The sequence below is a fragment of the Vipera berus genome (assembly GCF_964194415.1).
Source record: "Vipera berus genome assembly, chromosome: 2".
Lineage (NCBI taxonomy): Eukaryota > Metazoa > Chordata > Lepidosauria > Squamata > Viperidae > Vipera > Vipera berus.
In genome coordinates, this window is record NC_138203.1 from 34,419,825 (window position 1) to 34,443,088 (window position 23,264).

Consider the following 23,264-nt stretch of genomic DNA (forward strand, 5'->3'; position numbering starts at 1 on the left):
TGGCATTTAGATCCCAAAAAGCTCGCAAGTATGTATCCGAATTATCAGCCTAAATGTTGGAGGTGCGGTGATGAAGATGCAACATATTTTCATATATGGTGGACATGTAAAAAGGTTAAGGCCTTTTGGATAAAAGTTTGGTGGAACATGCAGAAGATTTTTAAACAGAGGATAAAGTTTTGTCCGCAACTTTTTTTGTTGGGAATAATTACAGATGCTACAGTTGTGGACACTAAGTTGATGTTGAATTTAATTACGGCAGCAAGACTCCTGATAGGTCAGTATTGGAAGAAAGAGGAATTGCCGTCTATAGAAGAGTGGACTTTAAAGGTTTCCGACCTGGCAGAGATGGCGAAGATTTCGGCCTATTTGAAAGATCACTCGCAAGAACGCTATATTATGGAATGGAGAAAATGGATTGAGTTTATCCAGAATAAGTATAGGGTTAAGAAGTTTTATGTAGCATTTGAATAAGTCTTCTTTCTTTTTTCTTCTTTTTTTTTTCTCTTTTAGTTTTTTTTTTTATATATATATATTTAATATTACTAAGGTTTGTTTTATCCTATATAAGCTAGAGAGTGATGGATTTTAGAGCTTATAGTTGTTAGTATATGATTGTTTATGATTGGTTTTTTTTATATATACCTTGTATTTAGCTCTGGGAAGTCGGGGGGGAGGGGGGGAGGGGGGAGAGGTAGGGGGGGAGGGTGAAGGGAGGGGGAGGGGGGGTTTTTTAAAGAAAAATTGTATGTTAAAACTTTTCAATTAAAAAAAAAAGAAATTATGTATGTAGCAAATTATATAAACTCAACTCAATAATGCTGATTATTTTGCTTAACATAGCTTTATACATAATTCTAATCTAGCAAGTGCCACCACACATTCCTTATTATCACTAACTTCCACTGCTGGTCAGTTTAATCTCTGCAGACTGCAAATCTTCAAAATATTTATTATTTATTTATATATGAAATTTATATGCTGCCCATTTCTCTGAGGATTCTAATAAACAATGTTGCAAGCATAAGAGTATGAAATAGCATGATAGTCTAGGATTCTGCATGACTCTAGTACTTGAAGATCTTCATCACTGTTTTAATTATTTCTATTGATGAAGATGACAGAGGTCAGTATATTTGCCTGCTTTTCCCAAGTAAATGAAAATGAGTTTAACACTTCTCAAAAGCAAGCAAACTGATGCTATGATTTGAGTTTAAATATGAAATTCCAAATAATAAAACTAGTAAGCTTAGGGGAGCAAGAAGGGAGAATCAATTATAGAGCATGCAAACATGACGAGTCTCAGGCCTCGTTCGGAGAGCAGGAGTGCCGAGTTCTCAGGAAAGGTTTATTGACGACAAGAAAAACGAATCCAACAGAAGCAAAGCCAGCGTTGGCTGCTACCCGCAACCAACGCTGTTAAATACAAGTTGCATGTACACGTCCATGCCCCACCCGGCCGCACCCATATCTGCCCCTCCCTTATTTAAGGAACGTCCCTCCCAGAAACCCCCTTCCATTTCCCGTCCCGGCACCCGGCACCCTCCACCTTCCAGGTGAGTTCCCTCGCACAACCCTGCCCCACCACCATCACCACCGACCCCCGCACCCCAACCCTGGGCTGGCACCTTCCGCTCCTGCTCTTCAGACATCTCCCCGCCCCGCCACGGACCCCTGGTATGCAGAGCCGCCGGGTCTCCAGCTGTGCTAACCCGGATACAGGCCGCAACCCCCTGCCCCGCACCCAGACACCTGCAGGGCCCAGGCCGTTTCATCATCCCCGACGGTGCCTCTGCCGTCAGTCCCACAGCCGGCCCAGGCTCAGGCCTCAACGAGCTCGCCGGTTCCAGCTCCATGAACATCCTGGTCTTACAGCCTGGATAAAAATCCAGGTCTTCACTGCAATAAAATAAATGAACAAGTATAATGTTTTTATTTAACTGGATTCCTTTTGTATAGCTTTAGTACTTGTGTGAAGAAGAAATCATGCAAAAAATATTGAAAATATTGCAAAATATGCAAAAAAATATTGAATTTTCAAAAGGGTTCTCCAACTTTTAAGCACGACTGTAACTAGGCGGATTGCGGCCCAATTTCAGTGCCATGTGGATGCCTCTGGGAGCTGAAGAAAAGGGCTTAAGCAAGCTTCTTGGGCTCACTCCTGTATTACAAGGTGAGAAATAAATAAGAACACTTTATTCAACTATAGTGTCATGCATGTAGATGATCTTACCTTAAACAAAGCTTTGTGTCAGATTATTTTCCAGACTTTACCAGTGACTGTCAAAACCTTTCTATGAAACAAATTCAAGCTTAAGAATCCCCATTTACCTAGTCAGCATTTTTAAACAAGCATTTACACATTCCATTCAGATTATGTAATATTTTCATTAAGCGCACAGTTGCATAAGAGATCTGTGTCAAGTTCATAACATTTATCTACTTACATTTATCCCATAAGGTAAGAACTATCTGAGTTTTGCTTGCTTTTTGAGAACACTGGCTATTTACTACTGCCTTCTACTGGCATGTTTTTGAAAAGTGTTCAGAAAGCTCAGCTGATGCAGACTGAGACACCTAAACTTCTCCCTGATGATACATGCTCTTATAACCATGCTGCTGCACTGATATAATTTGTTCCTAGGCACTAATATTTACAACGCCTGAACCCAGGACATATGAAATATTTCTTCTATCCATAGACTTTCAAAGAAGTACATAATCCCAAATTTCCAAAACAAACTTGATTTATACCATTTAAAGACTGATTCTTCAGGACCACCGTAGCCACATTAAAAATCCTCTCCTTGTGATTTTAAGGTCTTAATTTTGGGGGTTATTTGATATTTTGTTTTGTAACTTTCTATTTATTAAAGATAAAAGTGGCATGAACTTTTTTATAAATAAACTAAAAATCCTAGCAAAACTGCAGAATGACTACCCTATTTTTTTTAAGAAAAACCCCTATTTAAACTGCCTCTGGACAAATAAAATTATTGTATTAGATATTTCTGGGCCATAACTACAGATAGAGTAGACATGATAGATCTGCCAATTACTACTGGATGATGATGATGATGATGATGATGATACACCATTGGCATTGACAAATTCGCCATTAGTCAATTGCAAAAGTGGCCTTACTAGGAACTGCTTCCATCCTGTGACAATATCTGTAATACCATCAAACATCTGAGGTCCTTGGTAAGGACTCGATAAGTAGACAAAAATGCCAAATCCAGTCTGAAAATCTGGCTGACTGTGAGAATAATAATAATAATAATAATAATAATAATAATAATAATAATAATAATGATGATGATGATGATGATGATGATGATGATGATGATTGGAAGGGACTTTGCAGGTCATCTAGTCCAACCCCCTGCTCAGGCAGGAAACCCTATACCATGAATAATAGTTCTTATTGGTGTTTATTTCAGTTCACTAAAAGCATTTTAAATTTACCATATTTTCAGCATTTGTCCCATTGTTACCCTTTTATCTGTATCTTTGCAGATATTTAAGCAGAATTGTAGAGATGGGACCAAAGAACCCAGAGGAAGTAGGAGAGGACAGGGGGCACAATTGGTCCAGGGTCCAAACTTAAGATAGGGGACAAACTTAAATTTATATAAAGTTTTTTTTTTTTTAAAAAAAAACCAACTGTCTGACATAATATACTGGGGGGATTCTATTTTATTTTCATGGGCCACTTTTTCTTATTTTGATTATGGCTAGGAATCTAGTCTCTAAAAGAATGTATGCATCTTAACATCATTGAGAGGATCAAAGGAGAGAACACTAAAAAAATGCTTGAACTGTTGAAATGTTGTGCTTCTTGCACGTGCTAGTAAGATTATGAATAAGATTTTGTAATCCAGGTTTCAACAACACACAGAATGAGAATTACATACAAGTTGTTCTCGTTCAAGTTGGATTCAGAAGCAAGAGTGCCCCAAGTCACATTATTAACATTTGGTGGGTAATGGAAAAAGCAAGAGTTGTCAAAAAATGCCCGTTTTACCCTTATAAAAAGACAGTTACTGCTTATAAAAAGATTATGAACTACAGTTTACCTTTAAACACTTCATTTAAACCATAAGCTGTAGACTGCCCTTAAAAAATTGATTGTACCAAGTCACCTCATCTCTCTGTGGAAGAATGTGTATGGTGATCAGGCAGCAACAATCAGAACAGAATATGGAGCAACCAAATAGTTCAAAACAGGAGATAGAATGGGCCAAGTTATATACTATTACAAAGACTTTCTTATGCAAGATGTTAAACTAGCAGAAGTAGACATTGGAATTAAAATTGCCAGGAGAAAAAATAATAGCATTGATGTCTGATGGCTGGAAGCAAGGGATGCCTTGCTGAAGGTGAAAGAAGACAGTGCAAAAGCTGGTTTGTTGCTTAGTGTTTTAAAAAAAGAGAATAAGCCTATAAGTTTGTGTCTACAAGCAATGCCAACCATGTGCGAAAAAATGTGATGTATGGAGTATGAAAGAACATCTTTATCTTCATGGCTCAACATTCACAGTGTTGGAAACTGTAGCTATGAGTTAAAAAGACATTTGCTTCTTGGAAAAAAGAGCATGACGAGCTTAGTAGGGTGCAGAGAGCTAATGCTGCCAACAAAGTTATGTATTGTCAGGAGTACAGCTTTCTCAATCAAAATATATGGCTGTGAAAGCTCAAAGGGTGAATGAAGAAAAACGAATGCCTTGGAATTGTGGCACTGGATAAATGTTGAGAATCCTTTGGACTGAATAACTTGAATTATTTAATACTGGACGAAGTAAAAGCAGGGTGCTCAGTAGCAGTGCTAATATTGAATACAGGACATATATTTTAGAGACATAACACGAAGGCAAGAGTCACTAGAAAAGCCCTTTGAAATGCTTGAAAAAAAATCAAAAGGCAATCAGAAAAGTTGCCAATGAAAGGCTATGTAGCTAAACAGCGTCACTGGTAATAGAAGCATGCATTGTGGGGGGAAAGGAACAGCTACAGACAGTTCTAGCAAACTAAACAATTTCAAATCACAGCCCATCTCTACCTGGAAGAGAAAAGTCCAATTGTTGTTGTTTTTTAATTCACTTCAATGGTATTCTACAAACTCTGCAGATCGAAAAGAAGCATGGGAAGATAGGGAAGATTTGTTGAATAGCCAAGCAACCCAAACATTCTTCCAACTAGCAACTTGCTTCATTTCTCATGTCAAGCCAAAAGAGAAAAAGAAGCATCCCAAGTTGCCTAGAAACTGATCATAGGGAATTGGCCATATCATGGGATAGATTGCACAGTTCAAAGAATTAACCCTCACCTCTTGAAACATTTGCTGCAATAGAGAGGGTGACAATTTCACAACTGACCAAAAAAAAAGAACCATGAATATTCAATATATATGAATTCCTGAATTTTGAAGAGTAGTATCTTGCCTACAAAGATTTAGTCTAGGAAATATTTGCTACTGTTTAAAATGGCACAAGAGCCTTTCTTGTTAAGCTAATACCAAGAGCCGCTTTTCCAGAAAAGGCAAAAGAATATACCTTGTACCCTTCCCACCAGCAAGCTAAATTCGAACAAACTTCCAAACTCTAGAAATTAATGATTAATCACAATCACACCAAACTTTAGTCTTTGGTCTCCAATTATGTTTGAATAACATATCTTATGGTAGTTAAAATTATGCCCAGAGATATCTTGCATATGAAATGCAGTAAATCACTCATTTGTTTTGATATTGTCACATTGTCCACTGGAACAAATCCAAAAAAGCTTAAAAAGAAATCAGAGGTTCCTTCTCTGATTTATATATTTAGACAGAAGGAAGATGGGTGAGGGAATCTCCAGATGGATTTGTCATCTTGCCATGTCATCTTCTTCAAACATGTCCATACTATGGTTCCACGTTTTGACTGTAGCTTAGTTCTTAACTTTCTGTGGTGTCTAGATCAGCAAATTTTGGTTAATATTACCACATGTCTACAACTGGGAGCCCACTTCAAAGCATTGCTTCCCATTATGATGGGCAAGCAGTAATTCACACATCAAAGCAAACAGTGCTACGCTGAAAATGCAAGAAAGTCCAAGAAGGAACAAGCTGTGTTTCCATTAGTTGCAATATTATCTGAATTCATATTCCTGGAATATGCGAGAATTTATTTTGCACAAAGTCTCAAGCAAAGTATTTTCATATGCTCACGTGAGAGAAGAACACACCTTTTGAAAAAAGAAGCCAAAAAGTATTTGGAAAAAGAAATGTTTTAATGTTACATGGAAGTAAGTATACAGGTATGGAATCCATAGTATGCAAACTGTATGTACAGTTTTATCTATGTTTGCTATCTTTCTTTTTTAAAGAAAATTTTAAAGGAAAATGGACCTAATAAACTGCCTACTTGATCATTTTTCTTGAAATACATTTCAGACAGTTAAACAATTCTCCTATCACTCTGTCTCATCTAAAACATAACCCAATTTCCTGTATTTGTTGATCTATAAATCTTCAATAAAAATCTTATATTTTAAAATACAAAACAGCCTTTATCACTTTGAAAACACTAACATGTTATGACTTGATTCTCAAAATACCACAGTCATAGTGCTCCAGAGTTGGGTAAACAATAATTCTTTATTTAACAGACTCTGTCAGCTCCACCTGACATTCAAAGCATGCACTATTTACAGTATATTACTGTAATTCAGGGACTTATATGGCAAATACATAAGTTTTATTTAAATATTATTATGTGTAAAATGGGAATTGGAATAATAGAAAAGATACAGAGCAGAAGGCAACTGCAGAGATATAAAAGATACAGCTATTTTAATGAGATATATACAGATGTTGCAGAAATGCTCTGAAATTATACAACCTAGAGCCTTTAACGGGTTATGAAGCCACTTGGAATTTTCATTGTTAAAATCACTTTCAGAAGCCTAACTATGCTTGCTCTTAATCATGGTTAATTAAAACAAGCCACATCTAAAATGATGTTTTGGGCATTCACATGTTTCAGATAATCTTACTTAAGACCAAGCATAACTAATCTGAATGCAAAGATAATGTTGAACTATGGCTACTAAGAATGGAAGCAAAATGTTAAAACTCAAACTCTCAGTTATGGCTTAAGGTGGTAGGAACAAGGATATTCTATAGTTTATTATCATAATGATAAACTATAGCTCTTTCATATGGAATTTGATACAATATAGTATTGGATTATCTAATTATATTTGGCATGTATTTCTTGAAATACATTTTTCAATATTGACAAAATCCTATTAATAAGGCTGACATATAGAGTTTAGTTTAATTTTCCTAGCTTGGCATATTTCCAAAATCTGCCTCATTCAAAATCATCCAAGTATGTTGGACTTGTTCCCATCAGCCTCCTTTGTTATGATGGGATTGTAGACCAATATATCTGGAAGATGCCTGATTGGAGAAGGCACTCTAAAGCAAAGCATGCAAATGTTTATTCCAAATCCCTTTTCTATTGTCATACCTACTTTCCTGAGAGAGGGATTAACTAAAGTCCTTTATAATCCTACTAAGAAACTAACTTTAAAGAACGGTGATATTGAAAGCAACGTTTGCAGACTCCAGTCTAACCCAAGTGGTTCTCAAAATGCAACAGATCATTCTGTTCAATGCTTGAAAGTGATGAGTAATTAAATGGGAATTACTGAAGAATCTAAAATCCACCCGAAAAGCAGACTCCTTAAAATCTTCTTTTGCTACCCTGGTCACACTGTGAATGATGCCAACAATCTGGCCTCTGTGCTTTTTATCTCTTGAAGAGCAAGCTGTGGCCGGTAGAATGTCTCACCTCCTCAGAAATATAAGCCAAGGAACTCAGCAAAATAAAAACATTGGCTGCCAAATCACATGAACAATGTAACTGCTTTATTCAGACTTATTTAAAATTGCAGTCCACAGAGTCACCAGAAACTGAATTTGACTTGTGAAATCTCTTTCTGTAACTTATTTTAATATTAAGCTAAATGCTTCTGTGGGGATTCTCTGAAATGTGGGTGATAAAGCAGCAACATAAGATATAATTACCAATTATAAATGTGTGGTGCACCACTTCAAAACACCTGTTAATTTTTCTTGTATATTCCTTTGCTGTTGAGTGCCAAATGTTTTTTATAAGCAATATCTTCAAATTTAACATGAACAGATAGGATAATATCATCTAGAATAGAAACTTAGGAAAGCTCCTTTATACAGATTCTGATCCATCTAAATCAGTAGTAACTACACTGGCTGGTAGACGCTCCAAGGACTAGAGCCCAAACTAAAAATGACAGAGGTAATATCTGGACCTTTTTGGTGCAAGGCAATGGTTTACACTTAGTACTTACTTAGCTACAGCTCTCCCTTTCATCACAGAAATATGGATAATCATTCTGTAAAGAGATAATAGAGGCTGGAAGCAATGTTTTTAAGAGAGGCTAAGGAGAAACAGAAATATCTGGCTACAGTTTGGAATTTAATTTACTATCTGAACAACTACTTTTTAACCAGCTAACATAAGATAAAGCCCCTCACTGCCTAGGAAACTGGGCCAATGCAACAACCTGAGCTATTGCAGTGGGAAAGAAGCCCACTTTTGTCCATTTTATCTGTCTCATCAATCCCTTACTTTATTTGGGTCAAACTCCAGTGTGTGACTTGCTTAATTAACATCCAACTTCTTTCTTATTTATTTCCATATCATACTATCTTTTTACCACCTCCAGCTATTATTAGTTTTCTTCTCTAATTTTTCTTTAGTCTTCTTCACTTCATTGGAGCAGCATGATGGCTCAGTGGTTAAGACACTGGGCTTGTCAGCTGGAAAGTCGACAATCTGGGATCAAGACCCAAGCGTCACACAACAGGGTGAGCGCCTGTCTTTGCTTAGCTCCTACCCACCTAGCATTTTTAAAGCATGCCAATGCAAGTAGATAAATAGATATGACTTTAGTGGGGAGGAAACAGTGATCCGCAACATCATGCTAGCTACATGATGACAGCACTGTCTCAACAGCCTTGAAACGGAGATGAGCACCACTCCTACTGTATAGTGGGCAACAACTAGCCGAGTAAAATCCACAAGGAGTCCTTTCCTTTTCTTTTCCTTCTTCAGTTAAACTGTGTTCTGCTTTTCCTCCTTGTCACTCTTCTCCCTTCCTTACTTTCATTTCTAACAAAAATAGGAACAGCACTCATTTTCCTATAATATTCCTTTAAAATAACACTAAGTTGTCATGCAGCATCATTAACTTCAAACATTTTAGAACTGGTCAACCCAGCAAATCATTTAATCACATTTGGTCTCTGGCTGCCACTTATTTGCCCATGATGTACAGCCAAACTGTAAAGCTTTTGAGGAGGAACACTGAGAAAGTGAGGCTAAAATCAGGAATTGCAGAAAAACTCTTAAGAATATTGGACAAAATCTGTCCTCACCCACAGAACTAGTAACTATAAAGGGTTTGTGCTCATGCAAATTTGATGAATTAATGTAAATGTATAAATGCAAAGACCAATATATAAAGTGGCTGAAAAGAAATAAATGTGAGAGCAGACAGAAAGAAAACCCAAAAAATCTACATGCTTTCCATTACTAAAACATATACCAACATGTTTTTCAAACTGATGTGATTATCTTCTCCTTTAATCTACAGTATAAACAACCAAAATGTTGCTGTTAATTAAATGAAGAAATATACCAAGTATAAAGTGGAAATGAATGCCAGCAGTCTGAAATAAGAGTTTCATAATGGAAATCCTCATAAGGACTATTTATAATTAATAAATTACCTAGGACCAATTTAGAACTTTCTTTTTAAAAATAACTTATTCTTTTTCCAGTACAAGTAGTCCATGACTTACAACCATTCGAAGTTACAACAGCACTGAAAAGAGAGACTTATGACTATTTTTCACTTACGACCACTGCAGCATCTCTATAGTCATGTGATCAAAAGACTCTTGGCAATTGGCACGTATTTAGGAAGGTTGCAGATTCCCAGGAGCATGTGATCCCCCTTTTGTGACCTTATGGCCAGCCAAGTCAATAGAAAAACCAGATTTACTTAACAACCATGTTATTAATAACTACAGTGATTCACTTAACATTTGAGGCAAGAAAGGTTGTGTATTGGGGCAAAACTCACTTAACAACTACCTTGCTTGGCAAAGGAAATTTTGAGCTCAATTGTGATCATAAGTCGAGGATTATCTGTATATGCTTATCTGTATACACTTGTTCAAAAAATATGTAAAAAGCATTGAAATACTCAATTCTGCATTTAATAACAACTTTCCTTAACCTAGTGCCTTCCAGATATACTGGTATTCCAACTTCTGGAATTCTACATCAGCACAGAAAGCAATACTGCCTAGAAATTCTAACAGTTGCTAGTTTCCCCATTCACTTTGCTTGTGGGATATCAGCAAGAATTGTTGGAAATCACAATCATGTGACCATGGGTCTGTATGAAATCAATAATTAAACAACAAATAACACAACAACAAATCAACTGCTCTTTCTTCAGGGAAATGTCAGCCCCACTCTTCAAAGCAATGAGGATGAAAGTAACATGGTGCCATGGCATCTTGACTTTAAAATGGAGAGGTATACTTCTGAAGAATGAAAAGACAGGGCAAAATGGCTATACCACCCATAGGCAACTACACAGCATAGCTTCAGAGGATGTGCAAAAAACATTATTTGCAGTGTTTCTCCTGGAGTATCAACAAATGAACAGTTAATTGCTTCAACTTGTGAAGACTTACCCAACATCTGTGACACTGTGTGACAAAGTGGCCCAGCATCAGTCTTGAACTGATGCATCCTTGTGCACAGAAGAAGTGACAGAGGGGAGACCAGTTTCAGCACTGTTACTTGCAACCTATCACTTCAGGCCATCAGACAAAAATTTCCATTCACAAGTGATAATAAATGGGATTTTAAAATACAGGCACACAGCTAAAAAAAATTCTTACCTAAATATAGTACATTCTCATCTTCATTTTCCTGTGCATGAATTATATGTTCTTGGTGAAACTAGAAAACAAATGGGAATAATACTATGTTCCAGTATGTAATCTATAATAAATTGTGGTGAAAAAATTCAGAATGCAATAAATTTCTCAAATGCATTTGCTGTTCTGGTTCATTTCAGAATGTAACATTAATTTTCTAAACTGTCAAGCAAAATTAGCCATTCAGAATAGAATATCTGCTTTTACAGTAAGCTCTTGTCCAAGATTCTCAAATAACAAACCATTTATATCTCAACAGTCAAGGAGTCATCCAATACTTCAGGAAAGTAGTATAAATTCAAGAAATTTATATTGCAAGTTTGGCAACAAGGATAGCTCATTATAAAAGAAGGGGGGGGGAGGAGGAGGAACTACTTTGGCTGTCACAGCTTTTAAAGCCACCATATAAAGGATCAGAACTTCCAGCAACTTTGAAAAATCAAGAAGCAGACAATGCAGATCATAAAAGTATCAAAAACAACTTCTTACCTTCTATTTCTTGTATAGTTCAAAGACTTGGGATCGTGCCTACAAGTCATTTCCATACCAGAAAATAGGTGGAGACATTAATTATGTCCTGCCTAAGATCTCTGATATCTGGAGTCACAGTTAAATCCCTATAGCCCACAAGTCCATCCAGGGCAAGGAATTCCTTGAGCAAAGGCTCAAGGGGGAAAAAAAGCATGCTTCGCTATGCTGAAGATTTTAAATATAAGTCTTGCCATTGCTAATCAAAAGAGGTTTTATAAGGAAATATCTCCACGTAAAACCCCACAGTGATCCAACTAAATATAAGGAAGTTTACATGCCCAAATATCCCAAAACAATTCTGTTTCTTCAGGTCTTCCACAGATCTAAGACTTATTAGCAAAGCATCGTTAGCTTTATGCAATCACATGAAAACTGAAATGCCACAGAAAACGGCTGCAGCCATGCAAACCATCTACTCTTAGAGGTTGTCCCTCTATAATGCCATACAGATTTCTTACTGTAAATGACTGGTCACAATTATCATTACTATGATAATTTGCATGAAGCAAAGCAAACCAGACAGCAAGACTATGTTTTTGTAAAATCTCAGACACTTTATAACTTGGTGGAGCAGTGGGCTAATGCCTCCTTAAGTAACACCAGCTGCCTGCAATTAGTGCAGGTTCGAGTCCCACCAGGCTCAAGGTTGACTCAGCCTTCCATCCTTCCGAGGTAGGTAAAATGAGGACCCAGATTGTTGGGGGCAATTAAGCTGACTTTGTAATAATGCCGCTTGGGGGTGTGTGAAAGCCCTAATAAGCAGGCATATACATAGAATGAAGGCTACTGCTAAGTTTGTAAGCCGCCCTGAGTCTTCGGAGAAGGGCGGGATATAAATGGAATTAAAATAAATAAATAAAAAAATATTCAGAAGGAAGCATTACTTAGCGGTCATCAGCCCATCTGGGATTTTGTGAAGTGTTGTGCTCTCAAAGCAAAGTGTGCAAAATAGGCATGATAACATAGGAGTCTCATTTGATTTTAGCAATTCATAAAAAGGTGGTTAGACTACTATACCGTCAAATCTTCATTTTTAAGAGGTGGGTTCTCAGACGCAACATCTTTAAGATCTGTTTTAAAAAAGGCAGTTTTTGGTTAATCCTCGGTTGCCACAGTGGGAACTTCTTCCTTTTCTTTCCCCTTCCCATACACCCACTGAAAGAGGAAAACAGAAGAATATACAAAGACCAAACAATGTTTCTTTACTATATTCACCACTTCCAAGTCACATGACTAGAGCTGAAATGCTAGAAGGCTTTACAATAGGTTTTTGTGCTATTTTAATGGGTTAATTTAAGCATGATTTTCTCCTTAAAGGGGTATGCTGTACACAAACTGAATCCCAAATTATCTTTACTTATTAATACTTCTTTAGCAGCATAATTATAGTGAACCTGAGATTTTGACTTTGTAAACAAGAGTATCAATTTCATATTTTTTTAAAAAAAAACTGCCCTTCCTTTTCTTTCAACTACAGGAAACAACTGCATTTATGTTATTATTTTGTTTCCTGGCTCTTTTTCAAAACTCTGGAATAAAGACTTGCTGCATCAAAACCATTTTTAATTTATTTCCCCCCATCATAAACAGTGCCAATATTATGCAAGAGAAGCATGAATATTTTGTGCCTGAGCACACTTTGCACAACTCCATCTTTTCTTATAACCTACATGGTTCAACTAAAACAATATTTTTGCCAAAAAGAAATGAATACAGTCTGTGAGCATTGTTTTTCCTTTTACAGTAGTTCTATTTCGTTAGCCCATTTTTATATCAAGTTTCTAACACTGGATGCAGATCTGTTTTCCAAATTTACACTGCAGTTGGGTTTCAAATATTATATAAAAGCAGGGAAGGAGGAGGAAGCATAAGTGAATCATGCATTCTTTTGCAAATCAGAGCCCACCTGAAGGGGAACATTTCTCCTTTACAAATTACACTGAAAGCAAATCTACCTTTCACACAAAGATCTTGCACAAAGATTTACAAAACATTATAGAATGTACTCATCTACAACTTGAATTTATTAAAAAAGCAAATTAAATTTTTGGTGGACGGAGTGGAGAAAGACTGTATCTGATTTATTTTAATCTTTCTTGAAAAACAATGCGTACTGTATAAAGTATTTTCTACAATGTAGAAGCCATCACTGTCTTTCAAAATATAGCCTACATAGTAATGTCATTCCATGTGCATCAATTCTCTAGCCTGTTTAATTTATAGCAAACTAAACATTTACTATGGCAATTTGTTTTATTTCTACATTAAGTTCTGTCCAGTAGCAAAGTATCACTGCGGTTAACCAGCCAATAGCCAAGAAATCAGAGTCAAAGAGTAGACATTTGTTTATTAAGAACTCAAACATAAAAACAGCAGAATTCTGTTGTAAATAGATTTATATCTGATTATAATTCTCTATAACCTAGAAATATCATGATGGCATGTTGGCATGGCATGAATAAAGTCAAAGCCAAATATTGAGAACTAGCAGCAAGGAATGATCTTTATGTGAAACCAAAGGGAGCATCTGCTTCAAGGAGATGATTCTAGAAATCACAAAACAGTAAAAATTAGGGTTTTTTATTTGTTCTTTTGTATTTTTACTGCCAGAGAGAGATTTTCTCTCTTGGGTATCAAAACAACTACAGATATCCTTCTAGCGGTACTTTACCCATAATGTGAGTGGAAGGAGGCAACGTACGGTACTCAGACAACAAATAATTTAGGCTACTATGAATTTGGGACAGAACAATCATAACTTTCCCATCAGTATAGACAATTTTTTAGTTGCTGAATATTTACACTTGCAGCAGGTGCTTCAAGCTAAGGTGATGACTCAATCAAGAGCAACAAAATGTTTCTGAGCATTAATACTTCCTTTTATGCTTTTGATAGGTTCAGATTCCCTTCCCTACTTGTTTGATCATTCTTTTGAACAAAAGACATGGCCAGATATCTTTTGCCCTGACATGTGCAGACCAAAACATACTTGAATCCATATTCAAGTTTTTCTGACTCAATAGGAGAAACCTCTACCTTTGCTATGGCACAATGGTGCCCCATAAAAAAGAACCCATATTGAAACACCAGGATAAATGAAATTCAACCCATGCTTCCCCAAGCAATCTTTTATGAAATGGCACACCTAAAAGAAACTAGATTGTGCCTTTACCATCCCACTATAGGTTTTAGGAAGATGAATTTAGATATTAGATCATTTCTGATTTAGTGGCCAGTCCTGGGATTAAGCATTTTACTTGAATAGATAAAGCAACAGGTGGTCTCTCCAAAGATGCTAGTTTCCATATTCTCTGTATTCTATAAAACTAAGCGGGGTGAGAAGAGAAGTAGCAACACAAGGAAATTCTACCTAACAGCATCCCCAGCAGGAGAAGTAATAACTTCTTTCAACTATCCTCTCTGCAATGTATTTTGAACATGTGCTGAAACTCACTTCCTTAGATAAACAAGTAATAAGTGATACTTTAGCTAGGCTGGCTACACTGATTTTATTTGGAATTCTACATATATGTAATTGTTATATACTCATTTTTTCTTATTTCCCTTTATCCAATGAGTACTTTTTATACTTCAATTTTGCCTTTATTGGTTTAATAAGGGAACATGAGGACCCAGATTGTTGGGGGCAATTAAGCTGACTTTGTAATAATGCCGCTTGGGGGGTGTATGAAAGCCCTAATAAGCAGGCATATACATAGAATGAAGGCTACTGCTAAGCTTGTAAGCCGCCCTGAGTCTTCGGAGAAGGGCGGGATATAAATGGGATTAAATTAAAATAAAATAAATAAACATTAAAATCTTATCCATTTGGGAGATGGTAGAGTTACACAGCTATTCATTGCCTTTCAGATTTGACACAAGCTTATTTTTCCCTATGGTAGTTCTGTATTTCAGGGCTTTGGGCAGGTAAATCCAAAGCATATTTTTTAAAGCTGGGCTGAAGGGAAAAGTCCTTAGTAGAATTAAAACAAAGTAAGATCAGACAGAACATTGAGCCTGACTACTAACAGCCTATCATAATTAACACAGAACTCTTTGAAGAAAGATCTGCTCATGATATTTTAAATTAATACCTTCCTAGTTTGTAAAATTCAGATTTATGTTAAACCAAGTGTTGCAAGAATCAACTGATCAAACCATTGCAGGGATGTCAAACTGCCGGCCCACAGGCCAGATGCGTCACACCAAAACCACGCCTACCCTATTGCCAGCAATGGGAAAAAAGTCACGATACATCGCAACACATCACGTGACATTGTGAGTTTGACACCTGTGATCTAAAGCAATGCTTGGTCAGTTTGACTTTTCCTCCTTGGAAGCTATTTGCATCCTACTAGGAAAATCCTCCCCCCATTGAGTGAATTAACCTTTATTCCAGAGGCTGGTAGAAAGTTAAAATCACATCTGTTGAGGAATCCTAAAGAAGCACCTTGTTAATAGACTGAAGACCAACTTTATTAATAAGTTTTGGTTAAGTTGGATAAGTAAATCAGTAAAGTCAATGTTCTGATTTAAACTGCAACAGATTATGTTTACTTTTTGATGAAGGACTTCCTATACACTGCAGACGCTCATGGTCCCTTTCTATTACTCTAGGTGCCAGAGTACTCAGTGTACACATTCATTTAGTTTTTAAAGGAAAAGGTTTAGAAGATGAGCCCGTCCTTCAATAGCAGTTCAGTTTTGAAAACCTAGATTTCCCCTATGTTCAGACTGAGTTTAGTAATTGTAAAACATCATGAGCCTTTCTACCCTGGAAATATAAAAGAATGTAAGTCTGACAGGCATTCCCACCTGACAGATAGAGGAACAGATGCACCTCTTGGTTGTTACAATGCCATATTGATCAAGATAGATTTTTTTTAAGAACCATAAAAGGCAGACAACAATGCAGTAATTTATAATGATTCTAAATAGCAAATAAAATTATAAAAAATAAAAAAATAATTGTGAACAGAATGGAAATTTTAAAACAATGTCCAGAAAATGGTTTGATGTGTCCTCTCCTAACCTAGTGTTTTTCAGATAAACTGAACTTCAACACTATATATTCCAGACAAATTAACTCTTGGCGTCTGAAGTTTCCAAGATGGTCTAACCTCTTCTCTGAAATTTCTTCCCAAATTTTCAATTCTGGAATGAGATCGTTATTAAATAACGGCCTGTTGATAATTTGCCCTCTTTAAATAATCGTATAACAAACAAGATATTTCCTTAAATTCGAAGTTAACTACTGAACATTAGTTAAATTAAAAGAGATTTACAGATATGTCACCATAGCTAATGTACCCAGTGTAATACATGCAAAGAGAATGATTATTATGCTTTACAGTTCCACAGATCAAACCTTAAAGCTTATCTAGAATATCAATACTTGAGCAATAGTTTAAATTATTTTTTTCTTATGAGAACATTTCAGATTATGTATACAGTAAGCCCAGTGAGATTTGCTTCTAAGTAAACATGAATTGTGAAACACAACTGTTTCATGATCAAATATTTTAGATTACATTTCTTTGCCTTGTTTGTTTTATAATTTCCATCTGATGCTTTAGAAGAAATATGCAAACTTTTATTTTCTGTAATCAAAAGCCAGATTTAACAGCCTTTGGGAAGGAGGAGTGATGTCATTTATTGGGGAAGCAGGGTTTTTTTTGGAGTTTGGACCTTTGCTTTGTTTTTGCTTTTTAATTATGGTGTGACTGTGGTAGAACTACACGACAGTATAGTCACAATTTATGAATATTCTTTCATCACTAGCTGTCATGCACAACTACAGGTAAGCACAACTACAGGTAAGATTGCCCATATACAGCTAGACTTAATAGCTGGCTAGACTTAATAGCAATTATTCATGCCTTGTTTACAACCTGCTTTAACATACATAGGGATATCCTTGAGAAGTGTCTAGAAACTGCAATTGATACAAAACACAATGATTGGTTTGATGACCGGGGCAGAATCCAGGAATCATAAGAGGATGGTACTAAAAATCAGCACTGTTTAACAGTTGCCCTCTAAGTACATGTTGCTAATCTTAGCCTTTAAATCTCATAATGGCTTGGGATTGATTTTTTGCAGATCTGTCTCTCTTGCTATGAACGTGTACTGCTGTTCAGTTCAGGAAGAAAGCATTTTTTAAAGATCTCCCTATTATCAAAAGCCTGACCATTTTGTTTGTGGAAAGAGCCTTCTCTTATGTGCCTCCCAGGCTATGAAAAGTATATATTCAGACCCACTCATGCAATATTTAGGAAGAGAGAAACTTAACTGTTTTTATTTATTACATTGATTTATATAACCACCCATCTTGCAGCAAATATAGCAAAAGTACTAAACAAAGTAACAAACAAAAATGCCATATTAGCAGTTCAATGGCATCTGAAGTCAAGTAAACTAAAACCACAGTCATGTCAAGAAAAAGATTAATAGGCTCAGCCAACTTGCAGGCCTCATGACTGGAGCAATTTCTAGGTTTTTAAGGATTACAAAATGCCAGGAGGATACAAAGCAAAACAAATATTGGGGAGGGAGGGAGGGAGGGGGGTTATAATGTACTGTATCAGAAAAGGGGTCCTTCCACATCTGTCTAGGCAGCATAACCTGATCAAGATGTAAGGAGGTGAAATGTATGGGTCTATAGGGCCTTAAAACCAAATTCACTACATTTTGCTAGAGTTGAGTTGAAGTCTGTTCTTCTCCATGCAGACTTTCAAGCCTCCAGGCACTGAGAAAGAACTTTTGTCAGCCTGGGATGATATTACCTAGTATCTTCAAGTAGAAGTTGAACAGAATGGGGAGAGAATCGATCTCTTCTCTCAACATCAACTAGATCTAGCCCTGAAGCAAAGGGAACCATGGCAACATCGTGCCCTCCATTCCTAACCCCCTGAATTGATCCAGAAGGATATATTATTAATGGTATCAAAAGCCCCTGGGATATAAAAAGAACGAGAATAGATGTATCATCCTCATTTTGTCCTATTCTGTTGTTCACAAGTGTAACTTAATGCCATTTCAATCCCATACTCAGATCTAAATCCCAGCTGAAACATATCCAAATAATCTGTTTCCTGGTTCAGTAACTTAACTTTACACAAAAATGTAGCCCTAGTGAAATGATCCACATTCAGCAACTTGCTTACATTTGCAGACTAATGCCATGCTGAAATTTGCCTTGCAATGTTTGCCTACACAAGAGGTTTCTGCTTTTCTAGCTTACTCTCAAAGTCCTTCAGGATAATTTAGGGGGAAATGCCACTTTCTGGTGATATTGTTTTCTGTTCCATATCATTCCAGTACTCTGAAGTTTCTCTGGATACTTACGCTTTCCAATCTGGAAAAAGCCAAACTGGAGGAATTCCTCTGGTTTTAATTAAAGTCTGGGCAGTCAGGGAGTCTGGGTAGAGAATTGCGTAATGAAAAACTTCTCATACAACAACCTAGCAACTTCATAACTCAAGTAAGTACAAGACACCACATTTTATCTATGAGAAGTTTCAACAAAATCCTCTTCTTTAATAAGAAAGTTTTGAAGCAAATTCTGTCATCAAGCTGAATAAGTAATGGTGGAAGAAATGGAAGATAATTTTTTTGCAAGCACTACTGTGAGCACTGAGCTATTGAGAGAGGAAGGAGACATGGCAGTGGGATGATCTGTCCCACATCCACAAGCATCAGTGTGTATCACTGGCTTGTGTCCACCATATTGAGCACCAGGGCTCACACCCATCTGGGCCCTTGTAGGGAAAAGAGAGCAGTAACAAGAGCTCAAATGATACCCATCAAACCTGTAATCAGCCATATTTGCAACACTGCTACTGAAATTAAAGCCATTGCTACTTTTTTCTCAGTTAGACTACAGTCTCTAAAATTCACAAACCCCTCTTCTAAAGATATTATTTTTAATTAAATACTTTGGAATTATATTTAGCATTGTGGTATTTTAAAAAAAGATTATAATATTTCAGTTCTCTTCGCAGATGTTGGTTGAAAAGAAACTGTGCCTTGGCATACAAGTGAAAGATGAGGGCCTTTTGATGTATTTTACAGACACAATACAATGAATTGTATATAATGTCAAACGATAGAGAATGAAAATACCTTCTTTAGATGTTATAGAGTTGCAAGGCATCTGCATTCCTCCCAATGTCTCAGCTTGCTTTGGAGTAAGATTCTTAAAAAGTTAAAAAAAATAATAAATTGGTTTAATTATTATGTTCATGATGCTATTATTATTTTATATTTTTCACACAGGATGCACAAAGCAAATTCACAAGGTACTACCCAGATGTCCTCAGGCTGCAGCAGTCAGCATTCACAGCCAGCAAAGCCAATCAAGAGCAACAGAGTTTTGGGAGCAGATGTCCAAATATATTTGGGGTGTCCAAATACTATTCCGACATGCTACATATGTTCAGAGTTGAATTAGAGCATAGCCTGAAGCTAAGTAAACCTAAGTTGAGTCAGTGCCTAGGTTCAATTATTGACCTGGGGGGAAAAAGAGTTTATTATTATTTATTAATCAAATTTATATATTTATTTATTTATTAGTTGAATTTATATACCGCCCTATTCCCGAAGGACTCAGGGCGGTTCACAGGGCAATTAAAACAGTACAAAAAAGAATAAAATGGAATTAAATTAGTACAGGCCCACAATTCCTAATAACAATAAAATTAAAATTTTAAAATTAATTTAATATAATTTAATTAAATACTTTAAAATTTAAAATCCCTCAGTCCAGGCCAGACAATTCGAACAACCAGGTTTTTAAGTCCCGGCGAAAAGAGCGAAGGTCGGGGGCAGTCCGAAGCTCCATCGGCAGTTCGTTCCAAAGGGCGGGCGCACTCACAGAGAACGCCCTCCCCCTGGGAATCACCCGCCGGCAATCTCTAACCGGCGGAACCCTAAGGAGGCCCTCCCTGTGGGCGCGCACAGGACGATGGGAGACTGATGCTGGTAGCAGGTGCTCCCTAAGGTAATCCGGACCCATGCCATTTAGGGCTTTATAGGTCATCACCAGCACCTTGAATCTCACCCAGAGGGCAACTGGAAGCCAATGCAGCTCGCGTAGAAGAGGTGTTACATGAGAGTATCGGGACACTCCCATTACTACTCGCGCGGCTGCATTCTGCACCAGCTGAAGACTCCGAGTGGTCCTCAAGGGCAGCCCCATGTAGAGAGCATTGCAGTAGTCTAACCGGGAGGTCACGAGCGCATGAGTGACTGTACGTAGGGCATCCCGGTCCAGATAGGGCCGCAACTGGTGCACCAGGCAAACCTGGGCAAAAGCCCCCCTGGTCACGGCTCCAATATGATCTTCCAAACTGAGCCGTGAATCCAGGAGGACGCCCAAGTTACGAGCCCTATCGATGGGGGGTAACACCTCACCCATCATTAAAGATGGAGAAGAGTGATTCACTCGAGATGCCGATACACACAGCCACTCAGTCTTGGCAGGATTGAGTGAGAGCCTGTTTCTCCCCATCCAGACCCGAACCGCTTCCAGGCAACGGGACATCACGGCGAGGGCATCACTGAGTTGGTTCGGGGTGGAGAGAAAAAGTTGGGTATCATCAGCGTACTGATGATACCCCACCCCCGAAACCACGAATGATCTCACCCAGCGGCTTCATATAGATGTTGAACAGGAGGGGAGAGGACCGACCCCTGAGGAACTCCACAAACGAGAGGCCTCGGGGTGGACCTCTGCCCTCCCGTCAACACTGACTGCGAACGGCCCAGGAGGTAGGAGAACCACCGTAAAACAGTGCCCCCCACTCCCAACCCCCTGAGACGTCGCAGCAGGATACCATGGTCGATGGTATCAAAAGCCGCTGAGAGATCTAAAAGGACTAGGACAGAGGAACAACCCCTGTCCCGAGCCCGCCAGAGATCATTCATCAGCGCGAACAATGCCGTCTCCGTGCTGTACCCGGGCCTGAAACCCGATTGGTACGGGTCCAGATAATCAGTTTCCTCCAGGAACAGAGGAAGCTGATGCGCTACCACACTCTCAACAACCTTCACCAAAAAGTGGAGGTTGGAGACCGGACGATAGTTATAGTTGCTCATCTCACTGAAGATGGGCAGTACACAACACATGGGTAAAACCAGATATTAAAAAATACAAAAAATAAAAAAATCATATTAATAATAAATATTATAAAAACATACAAATCCTAGGTGAAGGAGGATGATGAATAGGCAGCTCAGCAATGGAGCCACCTAAGCATCGTCTCCAATTCCTTGGAGCCCCAGGCCTGATAAGACAACAAGGTCTTGAGGACCTTCCTCAGGATCTACCCTATCCAGATATAGATATAACAAAGGACAATAGGAGTTGATGACTCATGGCCTTATCACCACACAGATTTCTGCAATGCATTCCATCTGAAGTAGAAGTGAAGATCATTTACAAACTACAGTTGGTCCAAAATGTGGCAGCTTCCATTTTGACTGCATCAGTCTCTCACTCGCTCTAGTCTCTATGATTGTATTACACCTATCTTGCAGACCCTGTACTGGTTACTAATAAAGTGGTAATTGTGATATATAAAAGTGTACAGGATTGACACCAAAGTGTTTCAGGACTGCCTGTACTACTCAGGCTCTACTCATCTGAAGAGATCCTCCCAGGAGAAACTGCTCAAGGTGCCTCATGTTCATGCAGTGAGAGGGTTGAATCCAGAAAGCTATCAAATACACTGTGGAACAGCCTCCTTCCAAAAGCTAAGTCGACATCTTCAGTGAAGGCCTTCCAGAGATTGCAAAGACTAAAAGTGTACAAATTTGGTATGCACTCCACATACGTTCTGTGTATTGGTTATACCTGTTAATATATTCGTATTGTGAATTATGTCAATTTTGTTTTATTGGACATTGTAGCTACTGAGGTTTACACTGTTGCAAGTCCATGATGATTTGACAGCATAGCAAGTTTGATTAATAAATAACATTTCAAGTTCACTATTGTAGAGGAATGACACTGTCAAATAAAAAAGAAATCAACACTTTCACTAACAATACAGGTAATCCTCAACTTACAACAATTCATTTAATGACCGTTCAAAGTTACAATGGCACTGAAAAATGTGACCTATGACCTTTTTTTCACAATTACCACCTTTGCAGCATTCCCATGATCATGAGATCAAAATTCAGATGCTTGGCAGCTGGTTCATATTTATGACCATTGCTATGTCCCATGGTCCCCTTTTACGACCTTCTCACAAGCAAAGTCAATGGGGAAGCCAGATTCACTTAAGAACTAGGTTACTAACTTATAAACTGCAGTGACTCACTTAACAACTGTGTCAAGAAAGGGGGCAAACTCACTTAACAAATGACTCACTCAACCACAGAAATTTTGGGCTCAATTATGATTGTATGTCAAGGATTACCTGTAAATAAATAGCCCATGTTAGTGTTCGGCATTTCTGTGGAACAAAGGCTGAGGTAGGGAACGAGATCTGATTTCCAGGACTGATATTCTGTAGCTTACTCTCCTCCAGAAAGGTCTGACAGGTGGAAGGAGCAGGTGCTGAGGATTAGCAATGCGGCTTAGCCCTCTTCTCAGGCTGCTGGCGTGGATCTTGGTGATGGGAGGATGATGTTGGGCTGGTTCTTGGCATCATGGAAAGCCCCTGGTCACATAAGA

At 37.8% G+C, this 23,264-nt stretch overlaps 1 protein-coding gene across 1 annotated transcript in view; it reads right to left on the reverse strand.

The window, feature by feature from the left end:
- ARHGEF28 (Rho guanine nucleotide exchange factor 28) overlaps positions 1-23,264 on the reverse strand; it is a 123,083-nt gene that overhangs the window by 70,922 nt on the left and 28,897 nt on the right. The window contains exons 5-7 of the mRNA XM_081321299.1: positions 19,706-19,778; positions 12,599-12,651; positions 11,012-11,072 (exon numbers count right to left, since the gene is read on the reverse strand). Of these exons, the coding sequence (XP_081177425.1) occupies positions 11,012-11,072; positions 12,599-12,651; positions 19,706-19,778 (187 nt within the window). The remainder of the gene's footprint in view (positions 1-11,011; positions 11,073-12,598; positions 12,652-19,705; positions 19,779-23,264) is intronic.